At 48.9% G+C, this 26,680-nt stretch overlaps 1 protein-coding gene across 2 annotated transcripts in view; it reads right to left on the minus strand.

The window, feature by feature from the left end:
• Positions 1-26,680, minus strand: part of sea (mitochondrial citrate transporter scheggia) — a 109,156-nt gene that overhangs the window by 18,489 nt on the left and 63,987 nt on the right. The window contains exon 7 of one of the 2 annotated variants that reach the window (XM_075686986.1): positions 22,970-23,477. The exons of the other annotated variant lie outside the window; for it this stretch is intronic. Coding sequence (XP_075543101.1) covers positions 23,384-23,477 — 94 coding nt within the window. The 3' untranslated portion in view covers positions 22,970-23,383. Of the gene's footprint in view, positions 1-22,969; positions 23,478-26,680 lie in introns of those variants that run through there. 2 annotated transcript variants of the gene reach the window in all.

The raw sequence follows: 26,680 nt of genomic DNA on the forward strand, positions 1-26,680 counted from the left end.
GTATATGAAATCAAATACCACAACATATATCAAAGTTTTGTGCTCACAAATACTGTGCTGCACCTACCGAGGAGTCTACTTGCATTACATAACAAGAATATTTCTAGCTATCAATAACTTAGGTACTTTGTACTCGAGACGTATAGTATAGTCTACTCTTGGGGAACACCGAGCTGGTATGCCAGCACTGACAACATCTCAGTTTGTATACAAAGGCCCGGAAAATATTTTTTTAGCGGTAGAATGGCTGTCGAATAGCATCAAGTGCTTTTAGAGCGCAGCTCGTAGGCCTCTGTTCCTGTGCCGGTGTGCCTCGGCGGCGTAACCGAACGAGTGAGCACAGCAGCGAAAGAGCGAACGTGAAGCGCAGCTGGGAATGAAATACGGCAAGAGCAAAGAGAGCTCCAGGAGGAAAGCGGAGGATGCAGCAGAAGCAGGAGGAGGAAAGTGGGGGGAAGCCACCCTGAAGCACCACCAGATGGCACTCACATCAGCACAAGGCCATGGAAAAGAAACCTGCCATGAGTAACGACTGTATTTACCCGCATAATTTTCACCCTCGCATAATTTGCGCACCCCTATATTTAGCCAGCTATACAAAAAAAAAAAAAAATGTTTGCTTGCATATTTTGCGCTCCCCGCCCGGCTCAAGCCAGCTCGTCGGCGCGCGCGCAGTCATACACAAGATGGGCTGCGAGTGCGAAGTCCCTTCTTCCGAGTACTTTGTTCTTTTCTCTGGAAGCCCCTGAACTATGGTCCAAAGAATATTATATTCTAGGGACCGTACCCGAACTTGCGAACCTGTTCATGGGTTGTGGGAGCTGCTTGAGCATTTGCCTCCCTCTATCTCCCCTTCTCTGCCGGCATGAGTATAACCTAGACTAACCTAACCTGATGCAACAGTGAGCAAGCAAAGCATCTCGTCCATTCCTATAAGGACAACCGGCTGTGAAAAGCAAACACTGCACGGTTAAGCTTGCAGTGACAGCTGATGGACGAAAACTACCGTCGTTCGTAAACTTCAAGCAGAAGACATTGCCATAATTGAAGGTTGAAGGCCGTATTCACATGCGCGCCCAAGGAAAAAGGCTGGATGAATGAAGAATTGATGAATGACTGGCTGGACACTGTCTGGGGTAAGCGACCAGGGTCCTTACTGCGACTGCCATGGCTGTTGGTGCTCAACAGTTTCAAAGGCCATCTCGTGAACAGGATAAATGAGAAGTTGCAGGACATGAGGACCAACCTGGCTATTATTCCGGGTGGACTAACATCTCTTCTGCAGCATTTGGATGTCTCCGTAAATAAACCCTTCAAGGACTACGTGCGCAAGGTGTACGTGGAATGGAAGGCCAGCGGAGAGCATGGGCTCACTCCCACTGGCGGAATAAAGAGACCGTCACTAGAGACGGTCTGCGAGTGGATACTCGCAGCGCGCGACCTGGTTTCTCACAGTATTGTCAAGAAGAGCTTCAAGAAGACGAACGCGCTCGACGGAACCAAGGACGATTCGCTTTGGGAGGGCACAACGATGATTCCCAGTCGGACCTCTCGACCAGTGATTCTGACTAGACCGTGCATGACCGGATATGGCTGGTTAAAGTATGTGCTAATCCTGTTAAATAAACAAGTACCCTTCGTTTCTGCGATAATTTATTTTCTTTTTAATATATATACCCCGTGCGTTACTACATATTGCATGTTATTTCGGATGTGTTCGCGAAATCTCCGCGTAATTTGCGCACCCCTTTTCGGAGCTCCAGAACTGTGAAATAAGCGCGCAAATTATGTGAGTAAATACGGTACCTAAGAGGAAAAAATGAAAACAGGAAAGAAACAATTTATGATAACTCAAAGAGAAGCTCATTACTTTTCGAAGTGAGATCAGAACTTTAGAACACATACTTATAAAGCGAGATATAAAGAGGAAGAAGAAGCATGTGCTTGCTGCGGCAAAACTAGGGAAACTACAGAGCATGTTTTATTAGAATGTGAGAACGTCTACCCAGCGGTCGATTTAGGTGCCACTGGCCTCCTTGAAGCCCTTGGGTTCAGCGAGAGCAGTGGAAAAGTAAACATGTCCGCAATAGGGATTAGTAAGAGGCGATTGGAGGATTGGTGGAAGTAGGGAAACGAGAAAGAACAGACGTACAAAAGCGCAGTTCGCAGTAGGGGATCAGAAAATTTGGTTGTGGGAGTTCAGTGTTTTAAAAAATTTTTTTTTTAATTGTTTAACCTAGGTAGGACATTAGGAAGCGTAATAGCAAGAGCTTGGTGGCGCAACGCACCGCCCGGTTCCAAAGGGGACGCTAATAACATCCATCCATTCATCCGGTCGTGCAGGGGAAAGAAAAAAAAAGAACTAGAAAGCTCGCCTTCCCGCATAGCATTTGCTGCAAGCATTTCCCGGCAAAGGTTACGGTTGCATAAGCTGCAGTTTCCGGGAAGTGGCAAATGGTTGGCCGGTCTATGTATAGCACCGCGTTGTGGCCCTGCCAGTTGGTGCGGTGATTGGTGCGATTGTTCAATACAGTAAAACCCAGGTGATATGATCAAAGCCGGTACGAATTTCGGTGGGATATGAATTCATAGCATTCCCCAGCCAAAATACATTGCTTACAATATGGAAAACATTGTCTGTTCTGAAAGCATTGCCACACTGCTGCGGATCATGCGAATGCATGAGCAACAGTGGCGGCGGTAACCAAGCCAGTGGAGTGACCAGTGCAGACAAGCCAGCACAGCAGGAAGCGAGATCTGGATGGGATCCACAGTTTCCAAGCAACCAGCTACATCATGCGGTTGCGCAATCTCTCATTGGTCCCTCTGTCGAGCAGACCAGATGATGGTATACGTGCATAAGGGAACGACGGTAGCAAGCGCGCGAGAGCATGTCAGCCAGCCAGCCTTCTACAGCCCGCCGGTTCGTGGCCCGAGGGGTGGGACAGGCACGTACTTCCCCTACGCCGTGTTCGGCCAAACCTCAGTTTCTTTGTTTTCTTTTTTCTTTTTACACGCAACACTCGTCTTCACTCGGTAGTTCATTACACACGCTTGAATGGTACTTGATCGTGTTGGGAGTTTGATCTAGCCATGGCCAGCATGCCACTAAAGCCTCTGTCACTCAAGTAAAGGTTTAAAATCCTTCATGAGGTGGACTAAAATATAAAGAGAAAATGAACTGACCTTGCCATAGAATCAGGTTTAGCACCATCCACTTAGTGCATAATTGGTGGTCAGCATGACCAGAAAACGAAAAATGTGCTACGATTCAGCGTAAATGCTAAAGAAGCAAAACCTGCACATCATGTGCAGCTTGAGGAAGATTTGTTATCGTGGTTCGAAGAGGTGATGGCGGCGGGAGTGAACGTCAGTGGCAAGGTGTTGCGCGAGAAGGCTGAAGACATCGCACTCTCGCTTGACGTGAGGAATTTCCAAGCCTCCGGTAGTTGGGTCCACCGATTTAAGGCGAGACATGGAGTCGTCTACAAGTTTGCAAGTAGGGAAGCAAAAAAAAAAAAAAAAAAAAATGAAAAAAGAAATGGACGAGGCCATTGCAAACGAATGGATGGGAACCATGCTGCCTTTACTCATTGCTTGATATGAGCCACGTGAGGTGTTCAACGTGGATGAAGTCAGTCTCTTCTATAACTTGCAGCCTGAGAAGAGCCTATGTTTTGAAGGTGAAGTGTGCCAAGGAAGTTAAAAGAGTAAGTAGCGGATTACGGTTTTGTTTCGCTGGAATTCAGACGGTTCTGAAAAGGCACAGCTGACAATTATTCGGTGTTGTTAGAAGCCTAGCTGCTTCAAAGCTGCTTTGCGAAATGCGGCTTTGGCAAGCCATCTGAACACCATACGCAAGAGCCAGCAGTTGGAATTGAAGATTGAAGTGAGCTCGCAGTTACCTGCCCCGAGGATGATTTTGTCACTGCCAAGGACGACCTCGTGACTTGTGGTTTGCGTACCATGGAGGACATTGCCAAAGAGCTTTCCACATCCCAGCCCGATGCTTTGACCAGCGAGGAAGGAGACGAGGACCACTGCAGCAACAACGATCGCAGCAGCAACGACGGTTGCGGCAGCAGCCACGACGGGCAACCCATAATGGCCGAAATGCTCCTTGCAGTCAATCGTGCTGAGGTGTGCACTGGCGTGCAAAAGCATTCATGAGGTCATGCGTGCCAACTTTTACACCTTCCAGAAGGCGATCATTGACTATTTGGGCAAGAAGAAAACATAGATGGATGTTAGCAACCTCTCCTGCTGCCAATAAATTCACCATTTCTTGATTTTGTGTACATTGTCACCACTATACGACTTTTGGGTGATATGAATAGTTTGCACAACCCCGTGAAACTGCACTCAAATTTCACATTAGGGAGTATTATAATCGTCAGAATTTTTTCCCTCTGAAGCTGAAGGAATAGGGATGTTCTCCTGAATATTAGGGAGGTTTATCAGTTTGATACAGTAGCTGACCAACTTTCTGAACTTCAAGGGGACCGAGAAATAGTCCGAAAAATCAAACAGTCCAAGAAGCTCGTTCAGCCAAAAAAATTAAATGTTAGCCTTATAGCGGCTTAAAAAGAAATCTAATACTGCCCTGTCTCATACTAAGCTTGGGAGCGATCAGGTTTGCTTGGTTTTGCGCAATAGTGACGTCTCCGTATACAGTCGATAAGAGCATCACCGCGTTAGCAATTTCCACCAACGAAGTCCGCCGTGGAGATAGAAGAAACAAGCCATGTTTCTTCACACCACTTGGCCCTCGCGAAGGCACAGGAGGTGGCACTTATGACCGCGTGAGTGAGTCTAACCGGTGGGATGACATGCACAAGCTTCCAAACGTTGCATTCTACCTCACTGACGTTGCCAGGACTTGGTTTCTCAACCACAAGGGCACCTTGCCTGACTGGGCGGCATTCAAACACCAGCTTCGGCAGATTTTTGGCGCTCCCAACATTCGCTCTGAAGTCGCCAAGAAAAAGCTTGATGGACGCATGCAACTTCCCGGGGAAACATAGGCCTCTTATATCGAGGACATCCTCACTCTTTGTCGCTGTGTTGATGCCACAATGACGGAGTCTGATCGTGTTCGGCACATCCTAAAAGGCATTGCCCACGTCGCATTCAACGCATTCGCGATCAAGAATCCAAATACCGTAAATGATGTGATCGCGACCTGCCAACACCTGGATGCACTGCAGGCCATCCTGTTACAACCTGTCGCTGGTGACCCTCCTCCTTCGTCGGATACCGACCTGCGTCTGCTGATTCGGACTCTCATACGCGAAGAGCTCCAAGCGTGTGGCTTGCTCAGTCCTCCCGTTCTCCAGCCTAAACCTTCGGTTCCTGGCCTGCGTGAAATCATCAAAGAAGGGCTGTCCTCCATGACCTGCGCTGCAAGCTGTGGCCCTCCTTTGCCATCCACCTCGTATGCTCAAGTTGCGGCTACGCAACCAGCGTTCGCTCGGACAACGCCTCCTGCTCCTGCTACTGGCCCCAGCAATCTGGCGACTCTACCACCCCGTCCGCCTGCCGCAGGATTTTACAATACCAGGCCTATGCCCCGCCCCATTTGTTACTATTGCGGTATTCGGGGGCACATGTCGCGTTTTTGCAGAACACGACAACAGGACAAACGCTGTAGCTATGATATTTATGAGAGAGACCCGTTGCTTCCTCGGAGTCCTTACCAGCGCCGGTTCTCCCCACGCTCACTTTCTCCAGCGCCCGAGGCGCCTCGCAACTACCGTCCAGGTTGCCGCCACTCGCCCTCCCATTTCTGACGCTCAACATCACCCCTGCAACCGGCCACCCGCACTCCTGACTACCTTTCGGAATACTAGATTGTGCAGTTTTTGGAGGGAAAGCTGCATGGCTCGCACAGACTACGATTCCTCCAGCATGCCTGGCCAATACTTTATTCATGTGTGTAGAGGGTTTACCAGTCCTAGCATTGCTTGATACGGGAAAAGCTATTTCCATTATTCACGCTGGCTTGTGTGCTCGTCTACGCAAAGTTACCACCACCTTACAGTGGAGCTCTTCTTCGTGGTGCAAATAATGTTGTGATTCGGCCATCGGCGCAATGCACCGTTAGAGTTTCGATCGACGGGATACGCCACCATATCCAGTTCACAGTGTTGACTTCCTGTGCTCACGTGCTTATACTAGGGTGGGACTTTCTCTCTTCGGCGTCTGCTTTCATTTCGTGCCGTCAGTGCCTCGTTAACTTGATAGAGACCGACCATTCTGACGACGAGCAAGAACCACGCCTTCGCTTACGATCTGCTGACGATTGTATGGTGCCCCCTGGTCACGAACAACTCCTTGCAGTTAACTCTGACATCACCGATGGTGACGTTTTAGTTGTACCGTCAGCCTGTTGCTTATCCAAAGGGATTGCTCTGGCACCCAGCCTTGTTCGCTTTACCAACAACACGGCCACTGTGGCTGTACTCAACACAACTAATGAGCCAGTTCTGCTTTCTAAAGGCACCGCTCTCATGTGCGTCTTGGACACACAGCCTGTCTCTGTGCTTACGACTACTGCTGTTTCACAACCACCCACAGCTATGGATCCGGTCCCTGCTTCTGTTCTCGCTAGTACCATCAGCTCCGATTTAATGCCACAGCAGACGGGGGAATTACTGGCATTGTTATCCAAGCATAAAGACTCCTTCGACGTACACTCTCCTCTTCTGGGACAGACTTCTGCAACGGTTCATCACATACAGACAGATGGAACTTCCATCGTGCCATATCGCGTTTCTTCCGCTGAACACCAGATCATCGATACCCACGTTGCCCACATGCTGAAACATAGCATAATCCGCCCATCCTCAAGCCCTTGGTCGTCACCTGTCGTTTTGGTGCGTAAGAAAGACGGCTCAGTGCGATTTTGCGTAGATTACTGTGCCTTGAACAAAATAACCCGCAAAGATGTATATCCACTGCCCCGAATCAATGATGCGTTAGATTCATTACAAGGCGCGGAGTATTTCTCCAGCCTTGATCTACGCTTCGGATACTGGCAGATACCCATGCACGAAGCAGACAAAAAGAAAACCGCCTTTGCCACACCCGATGGACTTTATGAATTTAATGTAATGCCGTTCGGCCTGTGTAATGCTCTCACAACATTTTAGCAAATGATTGACACCTTACTATGGGGCCTAAAGTGGAAGACTTACTTATGCTACTTTGACGACATCATATTTTCGTCGACCTTCTATCAGCACTTGCAGCGCCTCGACGAAGTCCTGACATGCCTCTCAGCTGCTGGCCTTCAGCTAAATACAAAAAAGTGCCACTTCCCCAGCAAAACCATAAAAGTGCTCGGACACCTTGTAAGCAAGGAGGGCCTTCGACCCGACTCCGACAAGATTACCGCTGTCCTCCGCTTCCCCAGGCCTCAATGCGCCAAAGACTTGCGTAGCTTCCTTGGCCTAGCTTCGTATTTCTGGCACTTCATACATAACTTTGCCACCATTGCGGCGCCGCTCCATCAACTCCTTCCTTCTGGAGCTCCCTACGTATAGTCGCACGAATGCCAAACTGCTTTTGACACCCTCAAGCGTGCCCTCACCTCCGAACCTGTGCTTTGTCATTTCGACAACACCGCACCCACTCTGCTACATACTGATGCCAGCGGACATGGTATCTGCGCTGTTCTGCAACGTCAGCAAAATTTTGAAGAATGTGTGGTTGCATACGCAAGTCGCACGCTAACAGCTGCAGAGAAAAATTATACGATTACCGAGCAAGAGTGTCTCGCCATCAATTGGTCCGTCCAAAAATTTCGGCCTTATCTGCATGGCCCCCACTTTACGGTCGTTACTGACCACCACACCTTGTGCTGGTTGGCGACGCTAAAGAATTTAACAGGAAGTCTCAGCCGTTGGATACTTCGTTTACAAGAATACGACTTCGACATCACCTACAAATCTGGAAAGAAACACCAGGATGCCGATGCTCTCTCTCGTTGTCCCCTACCACTGTCTTCAAACGCTGCTTGCTTACCACCTTTTGTGAGCGAACCGCAGGGTGCGTCGCCTGCATTCCCTTCGCTCGCTGCTCTCGACCAGCTCCCTTCCAGCCATTCTCATATGTTTGCCTCTAGCCAACGTAATGACTCCTACTGCCACTCTGTTATGGAACGTATTCGCGGATCATCTCGCCCACCTACGCTCGGCTCCGTCGGCAGTTGAAGAACTTCAAGATCCCGGTACGTGTTTCATCCTGAATGACACCGTTGGGTTCCTGTCGTTCCCCAATCACTTGGGGCCCAGACATTGGAGACCTTTCACGACGACCCCATTGCCGGTCACTTTGGTTTCCATAAAACCTATGAGCGAATTCGCAGCCGCTTCTCTTGGCCTGGACTTGCAACCAGCGTAGCGAAATACATGGCTTCCTGTTCGGTCTGCCAACACCGCAAACGACTGACCTCACCTCTGGCTGGACTACTCCAACCTGTCCTGTGTCCTGAAGCTCCTTTCGCAGCCGTTAGTATCGACCTCTATGGACCGCTACCCTTAACCAGTGTCGGTAAACGATGGATCGTCACAGCTGTAGACCACTTGACACGGTACGCTGAAACAGCCGCACTGTCTTCGGGATCCGCCGAGGAGGTTGCAGCCTTTTTCTTGGAAGCCATCTTTTTACGGCACGGAGCACCACGTGTCCTTTTGAGTGACCGGGGCAGGACCTTTCTAAACTTCTCGACGATGTTCTCCGTGCGTCAAATACCATCCATAAAACGACTTCCAGCTACCACACTCAAACTAATGGTCTCACAGAGCGCTTTCATCACGCGCTGTCCGACATGATATCTATGTACATCAATCCTGACCACACCAATTAGGATGTCATTCTACCATTCGTCACTTTCGCATACAACACGGCCGTCCAACGCACTACGGGGTACTCGCCCTTTCTTCTTGTGTATGGTCGCCAATCGATCACTACCTTCGACGTTTCCTTCTTCGGTGTCGCCGTTGTAGTATAGTGTCGCCCCCTGTCAGATCTCTGTTATCGTACATGTATGTTTTATAGTTGTTTAGCTAGATGGCGCACCCCCCTTCTGTCACGTGACGAGCTTGGGCCAATCTGGAGGTGTCATCTGGCGTGTGAAGCCTTTATTAGTAATAAACGGCCGCGGGTCGGCTGAGTCTTCGTTCCGGTTTTCATCGGGAGCAGTTAGCTCCGTGTCTCCTTCAATGCGCCGGCGCTAGCCGCGCGTTCGCCGGTCGGGGCCCCCCGCTTGCCTGCCGCTGCCGACACATCTTTTGGCGACGAGGATGGGATTCCCGTAGCGGTTCCGACCGAAGCCCCGGGAAACCAACGAGCTTCGTAAGTGAAGCATCCTTTACGTGTCGGCACGGCCTGCAAACGCCGCCGACGCACTTGGCTTCGCGAGGCTTCCGAACCTAGGCCTTCTCGCCCCCTTTGTTCTTCCTTGCCCATTCCTGCGGCGAGCTCCGGCTTGCCTCCTGCACGGTCTCCTGCACGCTACCTGGCATGGCCTTTACGGCGAACCTTCCCGTTTTTCTTGAAGTGCCCGGCCCACTGTTAATTCCATGGTATCGCTGGAAAAAAATTTTTCAGGCCCACCTCGAAGCGGCCGGCGGTGGCGACTGGATGGACGCGCGACGAGCGTCCGTGCTCGTCAGTGCTCTCGGGCATGAGGGACAACGGAAGTACTTTGCAGACAAGGAGCAGGAAGCAGCAAGGCAGTTAACCAGCGCAGCGTCAGCTTCAAGCGAAGCAGCAAGGCAGTCGACCGGCGACCTTTCAGCGTCAACGTCAAGTGATGCGGTCTCGCCAGCGTCAGAGTTCCCGAGACTCTTGCAGCAGCTTGACCGGCTGTTCGCCGCGTCAACAAATGTCTGGCGGAAAGGCACGAATTCACCAGTCGAAAGCAGTTCGAGGGAGAAGGGTTCCTGGAATTCTTGACCGCAGTGAAGGAGAAGGCTGTACAGTGCAACTTCGGCACAACCTATGACGAGCGCGTCCGAGACCAAATCATACATGGGGTAGCGAACGTCAGCGTTCGCGAAAAGTTGCTGGCTCATGGCGATAACCTGTCCCTGGACAAGGCAAAAGAAATTGGATGCTCGTTAGAAGCCCTGCATCGAGCGAACCGCGCATTCGACTCGGAGAAAATACAAAGAGTCGAGCCAGCTCAACTTGGCGCTCCGTCGACGAGCCAAGATGGCGGACGTAGTCCGGGAGGCCATGATGGTGGCCGACTTCTTTCGGGGAGCCGCCAAGATGGCCGACGTAGTCCGGGAGGCCATGAAGATGGCCGACTTCTTCCGAGGAGCCGCCAAGATGGCCGACGTCTTCCAAGAGGCCGCCCAGATGATCGACATTTTCCGCGAGGCTCCTCCGGGACCCGCAATGAAGCACAGGATGCGAAAAAGGACCCTAATTTCGACCGTAGTTCATGCGACCGGTGTGGCAGCACGAAGCATATTGCAACATACAGGAATTGCCCCGCAAGTAACCGGCGGTGCAACGCCTGCCACACGTTGGGCCATTTTGCATCAGTATGCCGAAAAACCCGTACTGTTCAGCACGTCTCTTCCTCGAGACTTCAGCACGTCTCTTCCGTCAAGACTTCCGCAGGACAGCCGTCCGCGTCTGTCTTGACGGTGAGCACTTTGGACGCTAAAAGGGATTTACAAGTCCCGGTCGTGGTTAACGACGTCGCCATGCGGCTGCTCGTGGACACAGGAGTGTCTGTCTCATTGATGACGGCCAAGGATTTTGGAAAGCACTTTGGTCGACAGCACAGACTGTCAAAAACAGCAGTGGACTTGAGGAATTTCTCCAAGCAACGCATCGACATTCAAGGCCTTTTCCAAGCCACTGTCCAGTTTCTTCAAAGGTCGTGCTCAGTCACGTTCCATGTAACGTCTACAGGAACATCACTGCTGGGTCTTGACGCCATCCAGCGCTTGGGGATACAAATCGACGGTACGTCGCTGACATGCTGCCTGGCTACGCTTCCTCCAGTACAGAGCCACACAGGTGTGCCTCCGGGGTTTGATCACCTCTTCAGTGGCGAGTTGAGACTCGTCAAAAACTTCGTGCACCGAATACATCGGCGGCAAGGTATGAAACCAGTATCTTCAAAGTTGCGCAGACTACCCCTGGCTCTCCGTGACCAGGTGACAAATGAACTGCGACATCTCGAGGACTGCGACGTCATCGAGCGCGTCGAGGCTTCTGAATGGGTGTCTCCACTCGTTGTGGTGCGCAAAAAGGATGGAGCCATCTGGCTCTGTGTTGATCTCCGGGAACCGAATAAGGCAATTGTCATTGATGGGTATCCTTTGCCGCACGTAGAAGAGTTATTGCAAATGTTTCATGGTGCCACATATTTTTCTAAGCTGGATCTAGCATCTGCTTACCACCAGCTGTTACTGGAAGAAGGTAGTAGAGAGCTCACTACATTCATAACTCATGAAGGCTTATTCAGGTTCAAGCGTGTCTGTTTTGGCTTGGCATCCGCGCCAGCAGTGTTTCAGAAAATGATGTCACAAATCTTGCAGAATTGTAAGAATGTTGTCTCTTACCTTGATGACATTTTGGTATGGGGTCGGACGAAACCTGAACATGATGCTAATTTAAGAGAAGTCTTGCGCTTTGCATTTCAAACAGTGGTATGAAACTGAATGAAAAATGTGTCTTCTCTGTGAGAGAACTGACTTTTCTGGGCCATAAAATTTCAGCTGAAGGCATTTCGCCTACAGAAAGCAAGGTAAAAGCAATCCTGAATGCGCCTGCTCCTACAGATATTAAGTCATTGCAATCCTTCTTAGGATTAGCTGGTTACTATGCCAAGTTCATTGATCATTATGCAGAACTTGTAGAACCACTTCGCCTCATGCTCAGGCAAGGGCAAAATTTTGCTTGGTCTGATGATGCACAACGTAGCTTCAATCAGTTGAAAGCTCGTCTTACATGTTCCCCTGTCATTAAGATTTTCAACCCTGAATTGCCTGTGGTAGTCACGACTGATGCATCTGATGTTGGTGTTGGTGCTGTGTTACAGCAACCGTATGGTTCTAAGCTAGAAACTGTAGCTTTTGCATCTAGAACTTTGTCTGTAGCTGAACGAAAGTATTCTGTAGGAGAGCGTGAAGCGCTAGCATGTCTGTTCGCATGTGAAAAATGGCATGTTTACCTCTGGGGTAGACGGTTCACTCTTCGAACTGACCATCAAGCAGTAGTTGCATTACTGTCCGCTGGCGACTCAGGTCGTCGACCTCTTCGCATTTCAAGATGGCCAGCCAGGCTCCTGTATCACAACTTTCAGATTGAATATTGCAAAGGATCAGAAAACCTAGTCGCTGATGCCTTGTCTAGACTTCCAGTAAAGGATTCGCAGAATGAAGTTCAGGAGGAAGAAATAGTATCCTTAGTCACATCAGTCGTTGACAAGGAAACAGTGCAACTTGCAATGAGTACAGATGAGACGCTTCAGAAGGTCAGTAAATGCCTAGCAGAAGGTTGGCCTTCTAAGAAAAACATACACAATGCTTTAATAGCTTACTTTCATGTAAATGAAGAATTGTCCTTTGTAGACTGATTACTCATGCGTGGTGATCGTGTGATAATACCCAGTGTCCTAATACCTACATTTCTACAGCTGGCACATGAAAATCATCAGGGCATAGTACGTACTAAGCAGCTTCTTCGTGAACGCTATTGGTGGCCCCAGATGGATAGCACTGTTGAACAGTATGTAAAGCATTGTCATGTATGTAAGCTGGCAGACAAGTCTGCAAAGCCTCATGTAGCTCCATTGCAACCAGTCGAATGGCCGAACGGGCCTTGGCAGAAATTGGGAATGGACATCATTGGCCCATTAAACACGTCCTACCCTAGGTATCTAGTCACCCTTGTTGATTACTACTCAAAGTGGCCAGAAGTACTTGGTACTAATTCCATCTCCACAGATGATGTCATTAAGCTTCTTGATTGGGCTTTCAGCCGTGAAGGGTTGCCAGACTCTATAGTTACAGACAATGGTCCACAGTTTGTCTCAAAACAATTCCAAGATTACCTAAAGGAAAAAGGAATCGCTCATTTTTTCTCCTCCAACTATTATCCTCAGGGAAATGGTCAAATAGAAAGGTTCAACCGAGTCATTAAGGAACACCTGCAGGTAGCCAGGCTTGAAGGTCGAGATGCTTCGAAAAGCATTTCAGAATTCTTGGGTTCTTATAGGATTACACCACATGCTACAACGGGTCTCTCCCCAGCTTTCCTACTTCATGGTCGTCAACCTCGTTCAAAGATAGATATTAGCAACTTCAGGTTGCATAAGCACATAACGGTTCAGGACAGTTTTCTTCCACAAGTTCGCGAGAGAGTCTCGCAGAAACAGCGACAAACTAAACAGTATGTAGACAAACGTAGAGGTGCTCAGGCAACTCGTATCAAGGTGGGAGACACCGTCAAAGTAAAACTTGCCAAGAAAGGATTTTTTAAGTACAGCATGCCTCGTACAGTTAAGGCCCAGGTAGGACCATCCTCTTTTGTACTCAGTGATGGGAAGACGTGGAATGCGTCTAAGTTAACCACAATAGTAGATAATTCAAAACATAGTACATTGTCCACAACTGATAAAGATTTTTTGTACTTTTATTCAAACCTGGATAGTCATTCCGATGACTCGTCTGGCGTGACATCGTCCTTTCATAGGCATCACTTAAGTAGTGCATCTGACTGTATCGCTTCCGAGTCTACACAGTCAGCAATCGTTTCTGATTCCGTGGGGGAATCGGTAGCATCCCAGGACTTGTTGGGACTTCGAGAGGAGCTTCCTGGGCAACCCTCTCCAGCTTTGAGCGACAACCACATTCAATTTTCCAACCAGGGGGAGGGAAATAGTAGTGGGACGACTGCGTCTTTAAAGTTGACCAAAACGCGTCGCAACCCCTAAAGTTCTTCTGAGGTACGCACGCGTCCTCATCGTGTCAAAAAACAGCCTCCGTGGCTTGACGATTATGTTTCTTGAATGTAGAGCGTTTTGCAGTCTTCGAAATGCCCCGGCTAGGGGCCTCGCTGTGACATTTAGGAGGCAGTTCACATTTGTCGTTCACACAGGTAAAATGTGTTCCTTGTTGCGGTGCAGTGAGTTTTGTGCCGTGTTCCTTGTTGGACTTTGTTTGAGTGACTGCCTGTGTTTTGGTGCCCAAGACTGGTGCGCGTGTATGTGAACTTGGGCGGGGATGGATTGAATTTGTTGTGGACTTAAGTGCGTGCTTCGTGTGCGACTGGTGCGAGTGTGTGAACGTGGGGGGCAACGAACTGAAATTGCTTTTGGACTTAAGTGCGCGTCTTGTGTGCGCGTTTCACTGTATGCTTACTTTGTTTCCAGGGGGGGATGATGTAGTATAGTGTCGCCCCCTGTCAGATCTCTGTGTTATCGTACATGTATGTTTTATAGTTGTTTAGCTAAATGGCGCACCCCCCTTCTGTCATGTGACGAGCTTGGGCCAATCTGGAGGTGTCATCTGGCGTGTGAAGCCTTTATTAGTAATAAACGGCCGCGGGTTGGCTGAGCCTTCGTTCCGGTTTTCATCGGGAGCAGTTAGCTCCGTGTCTCCTTCACTGCGCCGGCGCTAGCCGCGCGTTCGCCGGTCGGGGCCCCCCGCTTGCCTGCCGCTGCCGACACAACCGTGCCTTCGTCCACATCTGTGTGTGAGCAGTTCGTTTCGCGCATTGCCCGGTGTCGCCAACGTGCCCGTTTCAACACAGACGCCAGTCAACAAGACCGCAAAGTTCGCTATGATGCATCTTACCGTGTCGTTTCCTACCACCCTGGAGACGAAGTGTTACTGTGGACCCCAGTTCGCGCTCCTGGATTGTGCGAGAAATTTCAGTCCCGTTTTATCGGGCCCTACATTGTTTAGGAACAGACTTCGCCGGTTAACTATCGTGTCACTCCAGTTGTTCCGCCTTTGGACGGCCGCTGCCGTGCCACAGAGATTGTGCATGTTTCGCGTTTAAAGCCTTTCATATGGCATTTCCCGCCATAACCAGCAGCCAGGTTGGCCGCTTCCACACGCGGGGGAAATTGTGTGAGTATTATATTACCCCTTCATCTTCTTCATATGTATATATTCATCATGGCCAGCGTCATCTTCTGCATCGCGCGAGCTGCGAAATAAACCATTGCAGCTTAACAGCTGGCTCGCAATATATATATATATATATATATATATATATATATATATATATATATATATATATATATATATATATATATATATATATATATCCCCATAGTGATTACGATAATAGTACTGATCGAAAAAAGACAGAAAAAAGAGAAAGGGCCATCCCATGGATTTATTCGTTAGCAGGAAAAGTGGGCACGACCTTCGACACTGGAGGATTGCGTGCACTCTCTATAGGTTTATTTGATTCAGCTAAGTTTCTCTACACCTTCTGCACCTAGGCCTTCGGTTCGTGCGTGCCCAGTTTTGTATGTATAAGTTGATTTCTTACTTCAAATAAATCAGTTGTAAGTTCAGCGCCGTGTTTGTCTCCTCCTCTTTCTGGTCCTGTCGTCTAGCGCTGTTTGAATTTTATTGTTACCATGGAACACCAACTCGCCCAATCCGCTGCCCTTCTGCAGTTGAAAGTACTATAATAGGTAATGGCTGTCTTTGGAGGCATGCAGCATGGTAGGCTACTGCTCGGTGCTGCAGTGCCGGACGTATGCAACGGAGCCCGGTGTGAGCCTTATTCACACGTAGCCACAGGACAAGGAGCTGCGTGAAGCTTGGCTCGCGAAACTTGTAGCCGATGGCTGTCTGACGGTTCTAACTCTGATATGCAGCAAGTACAGACGCGAGGAAGATTTTTGCTACTGCGCCGGGACTGCAATGTTTGGCGAGTAGCAGAAAATGCGCACCGAGACTCTCGCCTGCACCCGCTGCCCAGCTAATTTCATGACCGTTTGGTCTATGAACTTGTTGATGCTAGATACTGGCAAGTTCACTGGAACGGAAAGGGAGCAGTAGGATGCACATTAAAAAAAGGCATGGCATATGGTCATGTTTGTGTTATGAATTAATGCACTGGATTACGAAAAAGAAGCAGAGGGAAATCGCACGCTGAGAAGGCCGATAAAGATACAGTGCGACGCAACTTGAAAAATAGTACTGAAATGTCGAAGAATTTAGAAGACAAAAAAGATTTAATTGTCGCCACGGCACATCACAGTCGCTGTAGCCAGGCGTGGAAGTCTCTATAATGAAATTATTTTTCAACAGTTCTGATAGCGTCCACGCAATAATGGTTGCTTGTGTACTGTCGAATGCTCATATGCTGCGGCCTAAAGCTCACGGCACGGTACGAAAACGCGCTCACAGCGAAAGCAAAACATTGTGCGTGGACATGCATGCAGATGCGCAGTCGGTCGCTGTGAACCCGTGCGATCGCTGCATTGAGGCTTCATTATGTCATGCCTTATTTGGTTATACAGACAGCCCACTATAAGAACTTATTCCACATAGTTTGCTCTCTCAGTGTTTGCCCACCTTTCACGCAAGAAGCTGGTTCGGTAGATTCCATTGCGGCAAACACGTGCAGTGGCGTTCGCTGTACACATTTGCTAACGAGATAGCGTCTCTAAATGATTTTGTGCTTACAGTTTGCCCAAGATTATTATTTCAACAGTGAAAACTTCACTCGTGTTGAGAGTGCTTACAAAAATCTCCAGGAGGGCTGCCGCATGGTGTTTATATTGAGTGCCGTAAGCGAAACCTATGAGGAGCATGCCGAGTTATCCCTCATACTACGCAAGGGAAGCACTTCTGACGGATGGCGACTCTGTAACTCCTCACCCCCAAGAGTAAACGAGAACATACTCTAGCGGCGCGACAGGAAGGCTGCGCTGCCTCTCTCGATGGTCAGGAACACCACGGACCGCCGCCAGGGTTTCCTATGGTGCTACTGTGCCTCTTCCTAGGAACGGCACACACAGGTGCAACTGCCTGACTCCCGAGTCTCGCGAACTGCTGAATTGGCAGCCACGAAGTGACAACTGCACGTGTACCGGTGTGTTCTCCCAAATTACTGGAGTGCCTTGCAGACATTTAAGTCCAAAATCAAGAAAGGGGCTGAGAGATGGAATAGCACACTGCGGTATAAAGTTTGTAAACAGGGATGAGGTGCCTCAGAAAGGCTGGCCAACGTTTCGATAGGAGGACCTATCTTCGTCAAAGGCGGCCCCGTCATCCTCGGCATGTTAGTTTTAAAGGGTTACTGCAGTGACTGGTTTTAGTGCGGCTGGTTATAAAGGCAGAGACTTCAGAGGTAATGAGCGCTGTCGTCCGACGTCTGTGAGCTTCATTCTAAAGACGAGGGGAGAAGAGCGGGGCAGTGGGTACGCAGGGAGAAAAGAAAAGCAGAGAGAGAAAAGAAAAAAAAAAACCAGGGCAACACCAAGATGAAAAAAAAAAGGAGAGAAAGAACAAGAAGGAAAAAAAATTAAAGACGGGGGCCTGTGAAGGCGTTGGGGAGGCGACAGGTAAAGGAGCATTCAGGGGTGTCGTTGGCATGTATTTGTGGCATTAGAAGAACGGGTCAGGAAATAAGTGCACGAGTAACACAAAAGACAATAAAAAAAAAGAAATACATGAGTTGAAGTGACTTGAGTAGCATAGCAGCAATATGTCGAGTAATTTTGAAGTAGTTAAGATGGCGACGAGGAGTCTGCGGTACAATGTATAGGGTGACTGAAAGGCCGCGGCATTGTCTCTCAAGGGACACTGCCCCAGTCGCTCAACGTAAGTGTCGTTATGGCGGCATCCAGAAATGGCGATACCCTGGGTTGAGGCGCCGAAAAAGGCATATTGACTTCGGAATGTGTTGGTGAGGGTGTTTCAAAAAATATGTAGAAAAAAGGAAAAGAGAGGGGGGGGAAACCAAAACCTGAATAACAAATAGGAGGGTGACGTGCGCAGAAGCGGGCGGGGGCAAGTGTACATGGGAGAAGGGGGTCGTACAGTTGATATAAACGTAAGAACCTGAAAGAGTATATTAAATTGAGTAGTACACAGGAATTTTTTTTTTTTCTCGGAATGGAAGAGTAGGTGAGGTTAAAATTAAGGTTAGCTGGTGGCATAGTGTGTTTTGTGTCTTGGTTGATGATATGAGAAGTTCAGATTTAAGTTACCGCTTTTAAAGATTCTAAGTTACCACTTGTCAAATTATATCCCCTTGGGTGTAGGCAATGAAACTTGTGTATGAGGTATGATTCCGCATATTTCCTTTCACGAGGAGAACGGGAATTTGTGATATATAGAGCCTTGCTTTGTCAAATATATGACCATGTTCATTAAAGTGGCTGGCTACTGCTTTAGGTAAATTGTGTTCTGTGTCCGTGCGGTGACTGTTGAGTCTTGTATGAATTTGTTGTCCAGTCTCACCTATGTATTGTTTGCTATAAGTGGCGCATTCTAGACAGTAGACTACGTTGCTTGATGTGCAGGTGAAAGCCTAAGTTACCTTGTGTGCGTAATTCGAACCTGTACTTTTTACTGTAGTAGTAGATTGAATATGTTTGCGTGTAGAGCACTTGGGGCGGCCACAGGGACTGGTTCCCAACTTCCTCTTTGTCTTTTGTTTGGCGTGAACAAGAACATCTTTAAAATTAGTGTTGCGTCTGTAGGCTACTCTGGGAGGGTCGGGAACAATCTTATTACTAAGTTTCTGGTTGCTGGTGAGAATTGAGTAGTATTTACTGAAGATGTTATTCACGTTTGGGAGTGAATAACAGTCACCTTTCAGCCTTTTACCTGCCTGCCTGCCTGTCACCTGCCTTTCAGTCACCCCATACATTGCACCACAGACTCCTCGTCGCCATCTTAACTACTTCATAATTACTCGACGTAGTGCTGCTATGCTACTCAAGTCACTCTTTCAACTCATGTTCTTTTTGTCTTTTGTGTTACTCGTGCACTGACCGCCTGACTGGCTCTTCTAATGCCCCAAAAACATGCTGCCAACGACACCCCTGAATGCTCCCTAACCTCTCACCTCTCGAACGCCCTCCCATGCCCCCATCTATAATTTTTTTTCTTTCTTGTTCTTTCTCTCTTTCTTTTCGTCTTGGAGTCGCCCTGGTTTTCTTTTCTCTCTGCTTTTCTTTCTTTTCTTTTCTCCCTGCCTTCCCACCACTCTCCCACTCTTGCCCTCTTGACTTGGGAACCACGCTCACAGACGTCGGGCGACAGCTCTCATTATCTCTGAAGTCTCTCCCTTTACAACAACCGCCACCGACAACAACCGCATGTGACGTCACTGCACTAACCCTTTAAAACTAACATGCCGAGGATGACGAGGCCGCCTTTGACGAAGATAGGTCCTCTTATAGAAACGTTGGCCAGCCTTTCTGAGGCACCTTATCCCTGTTTACAAACTTTATATTGCAGACATTTAAAATTGCGAGGACATGTACTTCGCTGCATGCCGAAGTGAAGGACGGACTCGCACACTGTTTTACTCCGGGCTGCCGGAGTGGCTACCCTGGCACTCCGAAAGCACCATTGTTTGCAGCTCCTAGGGACAATCTCAGTAGAAATTGTGGGAGTGTAACCATCGGAGTGATGACAAGCCTCTGACCGAGTCGTCAGTGGCGTGTGAGTACCATTTAGAACCAACATATACAAGGTGTCCCAGCTAACCTTAGCCACACCTTAAAAATATGCGAATGCCATGTAGCTGGACAGAATCAAGGTAATGTTCTTTGCCGTCGCTTGAAGATACTTAAATAATTATTTTAACTTTGCTTAATTAGATAATTTGTCTTAAATAAGCAACTTCTCAAGTTTTATATTTAGATGAAAAATGTCAATGACAAAATTGTACAGCAACATGAAAAACTCCCGATACAGCTTTCTGTTGCTCAATACGTGCTACTAAAAGTTTTTCTGAGCGTGAAAGAAGCCCACGAATACACGTAAAGTGCCTCGAGCGGTCAGTCGCGCTGCAATTTTGCGCATATTCGTGGGCTTCATCCACTTTCATTTTCTTTAATTTATCATTTCTTTAATTGAATTAGTAAGTACAAGTAATTTCCCGTGTTGTCCTTGGTGTCTTTATTTGTTGGCTTCTTATTCTATGATAACTAAATACCGGGCCCCTCGATTAACCCCCCTTTCTTGTCGTTTATATAGCAAGCCTGCATCACAACTATATTGAATTCATGTCAAACGTGTATGACTATAATAAGCAATTAATTCCGATTGCTGTGTAGCGAAAGTTCTGAGCGCATGTAGTAAATATGAAAATATATATATATATATATATATATATAAAGTCAAACCTCGATATAACGAACCTCAATTTAACGAAATTCTCAATATAACGCACTTTTTATTTTTCTCAATCTCTGCCCCATTGAAAACCATGTATTTTTTTCGCGATTTAATGAGGTCACTTTATACTGCACTTCCGATTTAACGAAGTCCTCGCGCATCGCACACACGTACCAGGAGCCTCCTTGACAGGCAGACGAAAACTTTAGCCGGGCATACAGCGATTTGCATGCGCCCTTTAATGCTCAAATTTTCCTGGCGCGCTTCAATACGTGGAGCAGAATAAGGTCCCTCTATAACAAGGTAGCGACATCTGCCGCGCGCGCCACCTAGGAAGTTCCTGCAGCAGACGGCGCCCAAGCTAAACCGCGGCGCCGCGGCATTCGTGAGGTGAAAAAATATCTGCACATGCACGGAAATAAAACGCTACTGGTGCCTGACTGTGGTGAAAAACGAAAGGGCCTGAACTGCTAAAGCTAGTCCTTTAATTTCAAATGAGCACTGAAAGAAAAACGCTCAAGAGAGCGGAATGAGTGCTTGATCGCCTCACGATTCCGCAAGTTTACCTTTCGTTCGTTTGCGCTCAATCACCGCGCGAGCCTTGGTGCGCTTAATCCTGTTCGCTCTGTGAATTCTTTTGCTCGTAAGTGTGCTGCGTACACATAGCGGTTACTTTGAACGAAGAATTCAGGTAAAAAAGAAGGCTGACAGTGGCTTGGACCGAAAAGTTTCGACATAACGTCGCTGAAACGTGCGACCGTCACGGCAACAACATCCTGTATGTGTGTGGAAACGAGTGCGCCAACAGTCTTCTTGCCGCCGAGTGTGTTTGTCGTGTAGCGATTACACGACGACTGTTTTGTTTTGTGGTTCAGTGCTACGAGCCAGTGCAACTGTTGTGACATTCTAAAGCGGCGGTATGGATCATGTCAGCGAGTCTCCTCGATCGTGTTCGGGCTGCCCGCGTGATCTAATGTCGCGGCACACCAACATCGAGCCTAGTGTGTGCGTGTGTGTGAATGCAGTTGACTGTTCTCGTGAACCGTACGACGTCGCCACGTAAACTTGAACCATGACGCGCATTGTTGTGTTTATTCCTTTTCGCCTCCGTCCACCGCTAAAGCCCCGTAAGGATTAGGGCGCCCTTATACGAAACGCACGCGGATTGGCCTAGCTATTACTGCACTGTGTTTTGCTGGCGATCCGTGTGTTGCTTCTGGCGTTTTAGAGCGCAGCTCTTTGGCGTCCGTTCCTGGGTTTCGCGTCGTCGTCGGCGTTGTCGTCGGCCTCGTAACCAGCTCCGCCCCCCTTTCATCCCCCCAGCGCTAGCAGCGACCGACTGATACCGCTGGATGCCGCTGACGCCGCTAGAGAGTCAAGATAACGTGACTGCATAGAACACCGTCGCCGCCATGCAGAAAGAGGAGGAAAGGGTCCCCCCCCCCCCCTGTTCTTGTGTGGCGGATAGGGTGCTCTTCAGTTGCCGACGCGCCGGTTATTTCATGTAGGCCCCGGCACGTCGACGAATACGTGACCACCTTCCCACGGCTAGACCTGGTTCTTAGCGCTGCGGAAGCGAGGGTATCATATTGTTTGTGTCGGCATCGGCGGCGTTGTCCCTGAAACCAACTCCGCAGCTGGGGTTGACTCACTATCGGCGTCAGCGGCATCAGTCAGTCGCTGCTATCTCTTCCCTCCTCCCTTTATCGTGTTGTCCGCTTGCTGCGCGCGCTTCTGCCCCCATCGTTTGCCGCTGGGTGTACACGCCGCCCCCCTCCCCCCTCTTCCTGCGAGTCTCCGGTTGCCAAAGCGCCGGCTCGAACTTAATTCCTTTCTTCGCTCCTCCTCCAATGCAACCCCTGTGCGGTGGCAATCAGAGAGCCAGATCGGTGGCGGCGGATCTGTATATGTGCACCGCCCGAGCCGAAATTGCCGCTGCCGTTCGCCCTGTGCGGTGGCAATCAGAGAGCCAGATCGGTGGCGGCGGATCTGTATATGTGCACCGCCCGAGCCGAAATTGCCGCTGCCGTTCGCCACTGCAAAATTATCTGCCAGTTCTTTCTGAGCCATGAGCGAGACGACCGATGGAAGTCCTCCGTCTGCTGCTGCTGCTGCTGCTGCTAAACGAGCTGCCAGAGCAGAGGCCCAGCGCCGTCGCCGTCAGAATCCAGAGGTGCGTGCCGCCGAAGCAGAAGCTTACCTAGTGGAGTCTTTGTTAAAGGAATACGTGTGAAAAATAAAAAAAAAAATTCTGTGATAGCGCATACATGTGTTGCTCGATTTCTTTGCCTCAATCTATCGAAAAGGTGAAACAGCTTATTTGCTGCGCTCAAATTTCGCATTAGGAAGTAACGTAATCGTCGGTAATTTTTTTTTCTCATGCTAATTTGCAGTTGTGTGTTTTGCATCAGTAAAATGGCATCGCCGATTATTGAAACTTCTTCGAGTGTAAGGGAAACTTGGAAGGAACGAGCTCGCAGCTGTATGTAATGTACTTTGATAAATTTTATTATACTATTACACTTTATTATTTGATGGCCAGTAGCAGTGGCTATGCAGTATTTGTTTTTAAAAGCAGAGTAATGCAGGCACTTAGGAATATGTTTATTCACATATGCAATGCACAAAAAACGATTAGGATATGCACAGTTGGAAATGACTTTTTGGACATATTGTAAAGTGCAGTTAACAACGCGCGCAAACACAGGAAAGTGCGAAAGTAGAATTCGCTGCTGAAATTTATTTTTTATCGCACGTAACGCAATGCGGATTAGCGAGTTAATGCGTTTCTGCCCCACTATTTACTTGCATGCTAAGTCATACTGCACTTTCTATGTCAACGGGCTAATAATGCACTAAAATCAATAATCTCCACAAACTTCAGCCATCAACAATAATGCGCGTGAATGAAATACTATCGCAGCTCTGCACGCACACGTGTATACTTTCTCTCGCACCTTCGTATCGCTGTATGTTACTTTCCTCGCATAGTCGTGCAGTTACCGACGGTTCTGTCTATCCGTCCGATTCTATGCGACCACATTTATCTTCTGGTTAGGTTTTGTTTGCCGCGCGGAATGCAAAATAACTTCTTGCCGTCCTCCGTCTGATCTCGGCACACACCTGCACAGCAACAAGGCATTTCGGTCCTTTGCATCCTAGGTCATACTGAGCTATTCAGCGGGCTCCATAACGAACTAAAATAAATAATATCCACAAACTTCGGCCATCAACATTCATGCGCGCGAGTGAAATACTATCACAGCTCGACGCATGCACGTGCATACTTTCTATCGCACCTTTGTGTCGTTCTGTGTTTCTTGTGTTGCATAACCGTGCAGTTACCGGCAGTTCAAAGTCCTTCCGTCCAATTCTGTGCAAGCATACTTCTGTTTAGGTTCTAGTTGCCGCGCGGGAAGCAAAATAACTTTTTGCCATCGTTCGTCCGGTTTAGGCACCCAACCGCAAAGCAACAAGGCCATTTGGCCCTCCCGGAACGAAATTATCGCGGCAATGTGCATAGCAGAACAGGCGAAACGCGTGCACTTCGCCCATGGTGACATGGGACCTTGCCCAGCAAGGTCCCATGTCACCGATCAGCCTATCCCTGGCGTCGTCGGCTGGATCAAAGCCTGTCTGTACTTTGGAATTATTGAGGGATTTTAGAGCAGAACGTGCCGCTGCGCCATCTATCGTGTATGTATGGACAAGAACGGCACCGAGAGCGGCGCTGCTGCGCCAGCGTTGAGAGCGCCGCATGCGAAGCAAAATTCTATTAGCGGGTGGTACTCCTCTCCCACCTCTCGTTCGCACCGCCTTGATTGCCTCCTGCACTGCACGTGTTTGGGCACGTTTCGTGCCGCGCGCGGTATGTGCCTAGGTGTGTGCGCGTGGACATTTCAATCAAAGGGCGATGTACAGTCTGTTTCACATTTAGGGGAAAACTCTGAGCGCATTACATCGCGATACGGCGAGCGCTTGAGTCAGCCGGCGGCAGCAGCTGACTCAAGCGCTCGCGGGATCTTGAACGGCGTCGTCTGCTATGACGGCACGCGCTGGCCGCATTGTCGGGAAACCTTCTACTGTCAGTTGCAGGGCGTCGACCTCATCGTTACTGTGTGAAATGAACGGTATTCTTTACTAAGCGTTGCGCAACACCCACTGATACACCTCGAAGGTAAGTTCATCGCTGCAGGGCAGTCAGACGACGTACTGATTCCATACATTCTTGACGGCCCGTTTCTGGAAGGCGACTATATATTCTAACGCGATAGGTCGCCAATCCACACTGCTCGTGTTGTGCAAGAACTGCTTGAAGAGCACGCAGTCACTCTCTTGAAGTGGTCGCCTCAATCCCCGGGCGCCAACATCATTTAAGATGTCTGGGGCTCGTTGAAAGTATCGCTGCCGCACTATCCTCTCTATCAGTCGCCCGAGGATAGGCTTCGATCCACCATCGTCAGCGACTGAGACGTGTTGCGAACGAACACGTCCCTGATCAAATCATTTTACACTTCACTGCCTTCCAGGATGAGCGCTGTCATCGCTGCCACTGGGGACATGTCGAGATACTAACTGAAGTTCCGAGCGTGACGTGTCCAATTCCCCGCCAGCGGGCAGGGTCTGTTGGTGTAGTGAATGATTGTCGAGAAAAATCACTTCCAGCTCATTGTCTTAACCTAAAACATTCGTTTAATCGTATCCGTTTGTTTCATCGTGTTCGACTCCCATAGTCATCATTGTTGAGTGCTTTGTTTTCCTTTAGAGTCAAACAAAGACTGAGCACGTTGCGCACGCATCTTTGTGCGTCTTGTCGCTGCTTATTACGGTAACACACACAGTGAAGAAATATACGTGCACGCGCTCAGTACCCCGGCCTTTCGAAAGAACAAACGAAGCATGCTGTCAAAAGAAGTTTGTGGAACTCCATTATCGCCAATGAAGGCTGAGAGTTTGGCGGCGCACAACGTTTAGTAAAGAATATCAGCTCAGTTCCCACAGTACCGATGAAATCGATGCACTGCCCCTGACAGTAGCACGCTTCCCGACAATACGGCCAGCGCGCGCCGCCGTTGCAGACGACGCAGATCACGACTCCGCCCCTCGAGCCTCTGCGCCTCCTCGAGCTGCTGCCGCCGCACGACTCCATTGCTTGCTGCATTGCGATGCAATACGTTCCGAGTTTTCCCCTAAGTGTGAAACAGACTGTACACGCTTCTATTTGCCTTTAAGAAGATTGGTACGCTTGACGATTATTTTTATGGCTGCAATGCGGTGAAAGCGCAGCGTCTGTTTGACCATGTAAGTGACACTGAGCAGGTAATTGGAAACGACATCGTATGTGCCGCCGGAAAAATTGTCAGCACATAGGATGCGGCACATACGAGCTAAAATCATTTTTTTTTAGTTTCTCACAATATGTTTGCTACAAATCCGTGTTGTCTCTGATGGTGACAACGGACTTCCATCGACACTGTGCGGAAATAAACAAAATATATCACTCCATAGCACAAGTACGACATCAACTTTAACTAGTACGTCCCCTACAATATGGAATAGAGGCAGCAATGTAGACAGCTTGGCCATTTTTTTAACAGTGCTCAAGAGACGGAAGTTGAAAGTCTTAGTAATCATTCCTGCTTCAGCAATGCCGGCGCGACCAAGGCGCGGGCGTGTATCGTCCAGTAACTCGATCGATTGGTAAATCGTTCGGCACTCGTTCACAGCAGTGTTCAAGAGGGCTGCCATCCTTTACGCCGAAGAAACAAATCACAAACAGGTGGTGCGAGAGTGGCGACTGCAGCGAAGCGAAATTTTCACCTGTGACGGCAAGTGAGAAATTTCCCACGTGTTGAAGTCTGGACGCTTTCCAGAGCTGTAGGCTAAGCTTGCGGCTTACATTGCTGAAATGCGTGATCGGTCCCTGCCAGTGAAATGAGACATAGTCATGGAACAAGCCTGGACCTTCGCCTTAATTTTAAGGCCCTGCTCCTCCGCGAGTACAATGACGGTGACGAAAGCATGGTGTGCACAACAGATGTCGTTGACTCGTGGCAGCGGCTCTGTGATCAGGGAGGTGCTCCAAGCGACGTGACACTCGAGGACTGTCTTCAGCGATGCTTGCGCTGTGACAACTGAAGAGCTGGACGATGATGCAATAATCCAGAGCGTCACAGATACAGAAATGCAGGACTACGACTCGGACGAAGAACTCCAGGCGGCAAGCAGCATAGCTACACCGAAGCAAGTCATGGATTCGCTGCATCTCTTACCCACGTATGCGGGCGCGCATTCGCAAGAGCACGCCTTAGCAGCGCTGTCAACCT

The sequence above is a fragment of the Dermacentor variabilis genome, chromosome 3 (genome assembly GCF_050947875.1).
Source record: "Dermacentor variabilis isolate Ectoservices chromosome 3, ASM5094787v1, whole genome shotgun sequence".
NCBI lineage: Eukaryota > Metazoa > Arthropoda > Arachnida > Ixodida > Ixodidae > Dermacentor > Dermacentor variabilis.